The sequence below is a fragment of the Convolutriloba macropyga genome, chromosome 13, assembly GCF_964194025.1.
Source record: "Convolutriloba macropyga chromosome 13, txConMacr16.3, whole genome shotgun sequence".
NCBI classification, from domain to species: domain Eukaryota; kingdom Metazoa; phylum Xenacoelomorpha; order Acoela; family Convolutidae; genus Convolutriloba; species Convolutriloba macropyga.
In genome coordinates, this window is record NC_134480.1 from 35,093,847 (window position 1) to 35,097,569 (window position 3,723).

Here is a 3,723-nt window from a genome sequence, read left to right on the forward strand (position 1 = left end):
AGATCTACGCTAAAATTAAACGCTAAATATGTAAGATCTACGCCAAAATTCAACGCAAAATTATGTAAGATTGGCGTTGAATGCGTTGAATTTATGTAAGATCTACGCTAAATTCAACGCTAAATATGTAAGATCTACGCTAAAATTCAACGCTAAATATTTAAGATCTACGCCAAAATTCAACGCAAAATTATGTAAGATTAGCGTTGAATGCGTTGAATTTATGTAAGATCTACGCTAAAATTCAACGCTAAATATGTAAGATCTACGCCAAAATTCATTGCAAAATTATGTAAGATTAGCGTTGAATGCGTTGAATTTATGTAAGATCTACGCTAAATTCAACGCTAAATATGTAAGATCTACGCTAAAATTAAACGCTAAATATGTAAGATCTACGCCAATATTCAACGCAAAATTATGTAAGATTGGCGTTGAATGCGTTGAATTTATGTAAGATCTACGCTAAATTCATCGCTAAATATGTAAGATCTACGCTAAAATTCAACGCTAAATATGTAAGATCTACGCCAAAATTCAACGCAAAATTATGTAAGATTAGCGTGGAATGCGTTGAATTTATGTAAGATCTACGCCAAAATTCAACGCTAAATATGTAAGATCTACGCCAAAATTCAACGCAAAATTATGTAAGATTAGCATTGAATGCGTTGAATTTATGTAAGATCTACGCTAAATTCAACGCTAAATATGTAAGATCTACGCTAAAATTCAACGCTAAATATGTAAGATCTACGCCAAAATTCAACGCAAAATTATGTAAGATTAGCGTTGAATGCGTTGAATTTATGTAAGATCTACGCTTAAGCGTAGATCTTACATAAATTCTACGCATTCAACGCCAATCTTACATAATTTTGCGTTTTTTAGCGTTGACACCTCGACCCGGGTGTCTCCCGTCCAAACGAACCTTGTTGAGATCTACTTCATAAAAATGCACTGCTGCTGAAAAACTGTGAAACATTTTGGCCATCAAATAATATCGCTCTACCGAATTAAGGCTCGCTCTTTAGAAGATTATCTTACCCAAAAACCTCCAATTAGTTCGCTAAAATGACGTCAAGGTAATTCTTTTAAGCTAAATAATGCAAAAATGGTGATAGAATCAAACAAACAAATAAATTTTTAAACAATGATATGGTGAGAATAATGTTTTGGGTATTTTGCGGGTTGCGACCCCACGGTTTTGATTTAATCGTAATCCTGTGTTCTCCACAGAGCCAACTCGTTATATATTGGTATCTGAATTTGAGTTATCGTTTCAATCTTAATGATCACAACTTACTAACTCGATTACAAAAAAATGACATTCCAAACGGTACAGATCTAACAAGAAAAGTCAGGCAGCATAGCACTTTGTGGGAAGCAAAACCTGAAGTTACTTTTGTCAACCTTAAGAAATATGGGAAATCTCCCCCAAAAAATAGTTCACTTTATCGCATCTGATTTACCCGAGCCAAAAAAATTGAACACATAATATAAATAAGCCAAAATTCGGGCGATAACTTACAAAAAGCAGCCGGAAACCCTCATTTTTTTGCCGAATGAGGCGTAGAATTTGAAAGCAAAGACATTAATAGAAATTGTCCGGAATAATTATATACTTTTTTAAGCTCATCTTCCAAGGATTCCAACAATTACGCTCAATTCATTTTTTCGCTTTTTTTTTCTCAGTTGCTTGTTGCTCATGACTTTTATTTCACTCGCCGTAATTTCGTTCATTCCGCGCTCTTTTTCATAGCACTCCACTCCGATCACTCCACTTATTACCTAAATTTTTAAAGCAAAACGAGCGAAAACATCGACGCATGAACCTTGTGTAAAGTGTGCTCGAATCAGCCTATGATCAGACTTTTCAGACCAAATTGACATCTGATTAGACCATCTCCAGACCATAATAAATCAATTTGGGTCTGGACCTCAACCTGGGCAGACAAAACCATTAATAATTGTTGTTTCAGCCAAAGCAACTTGAAGTTAACACGCGTAAATTGACATGTGTTAGAGAAGTTATACGCGTGGATGGGAAGAAACTTGCAACCATTGCCATTAACAGACTCTTCTGTTTCGACACTGCTTTCGACCAGACGTCTCAACAGATATTTATATGCCAAGATAAAAAAATCCAGGCAGTGGACTTCCGGCTACGCCCACAGATCTGGTTCAAAGTAAAAGCAGGTAAAAATATGCATCCATGTCTCATTATATGAAATACATTAGTTTAATCAACAAGTTTCTTGTTAAAATTGCTAAAATTTTCAATTTTAATTACTGATTAAAGCCTTGCTGACACATTTCTGATTAATTTCTGAAAAACTTGCTTACAAACGCAATGTATTTCCTTTACTTGAATGTGTAAGCTATATATACTTCTTTATGCTTTCGGAGAGTACAGGTCAGTTTATTTTAACGAAAGATGATAAAATAAATTTTGCCTGAATGTGTTATTATGCTTATACCCATAGAGCAATAATTATCTAGTTAATCATGGTTAACAAAATTTCAAACAAAAACAATTTTTTCTCGTCCTTTTTTTCTAGAATCAAAACATCGCCAGCATCTTTTAACTAAACATTCTATACGAATGTTTGTGAATATCAAAATGAGAACACAGATTTCATTACAAACATATTCAAGGACGCATCGTTGATCGATTAAAGCTGCATTTTAATGTTCAATTTTTTTTCTGTAGATGAACTCATTGGCATCACCGTGAGCGGAAATGGAACCCTATTCGCAAGTTATCACATAGGAGACCTCAGAATAACTTCAGCAGTTGACAAGACAAACGGCCGAATTCTTCGCAATATTCACTCAGACAGCAACAGTTTCTGTGGTCTCAGTACATCAAACAACAGACTGGCTATTATACACAGGACTAGTCGATCTACTGTTCAAGTTTTCATATTTGACAACGAAAAATTCACAAAAACTTTTTGCTTAAAGGGCGAAACTATATACAATTTTCGAATCATTTCGCATGACTTTTTTCTCTATTGGCAGAAAATTGATGATCGTATACAACTTGTCGTCAAAAATATAGAAAACTTAGATTCTGAAAACAAAATTATTCACCTTTTTGGTGCAGAAAGAAGACATTTTCACTTCTCAATTTGGGTTCCGAAATCCCCAAATTCTGGATATTTGTTCATATCGTTTCTGACTTCATTGGCTGATGAAGCAATGGTGTTCGAAGTTGACCTTGAAAATGTTGGAGACAATGCGACATTACGACCTCTAAATATTCCGCTGATTATAAAAGAAAGTGATGATTGCATCGCATTTCTCTCAGCTGTGGCCGATTATTCAGTTCTATGTTTGACGAGGCGCAGAAACAGCAAAGGAGAGCTGGCTTTGTTAAAGTTAGAGTTCGAGTCAAGAGAAAATTGATCCATCTTTTTGGCGATTATTTCTTGTTGTGATTCAGTCACTTATCCAATTGTTTAACTAATTGATTGAAAAACCATGATTATATTTGATTTTAAAAAATATTGTTTAAAACTAAGCGCTATAGCAGGCATTTAGAACTAGTTTTGAGTCAAATTTTAAAATTGGTCTGATACCCCGGGGAACCTCAATGGACACCGGAAATATCCCATGCCAGTTGTGTTTGATTTGAAATCTTGTCTGAACTTGAAGGGACAAAAATTGGATCATCGCATCCTAGTTTGATTAACGCACAAAAGTCTGGACATGCAAGCA

The 3,723-nt window shown here is 34.7% G+C and overlaps 1 protein-coding gene across 2 annotated transcripts in view; it reads left to right on the forward strand.

Moving 5' to 3' along the window:
* LOC142351504 (uncharacterized) overlaps window positions 1-3,502 on the forward strand; it is a 10,925-nt gene extending 7,423 nt beyond the window's left edge. For both annotated transcript variants that reach the window (XM_075403561.1, XM_075403562.1), the window contains 2 exons: window positions 1,983-2,199; window positions 2,714-3,502. In XM_075403561.1, the coding sequence (XP_075259676.1) occupies window positions 1,983-2,199; window positions 2,714-3,411 (915 nt within the window). In that variant the 3' untranslated portion in view covers window positions 3,412-3,502. The remainder of the gene's footprint in view (window positions 1-1,982; window positions 2,200-2,713) is intronic.
* The last annotated feature ends 221 nt before the right edge of the window (window positions 3,503-3,723 follow it).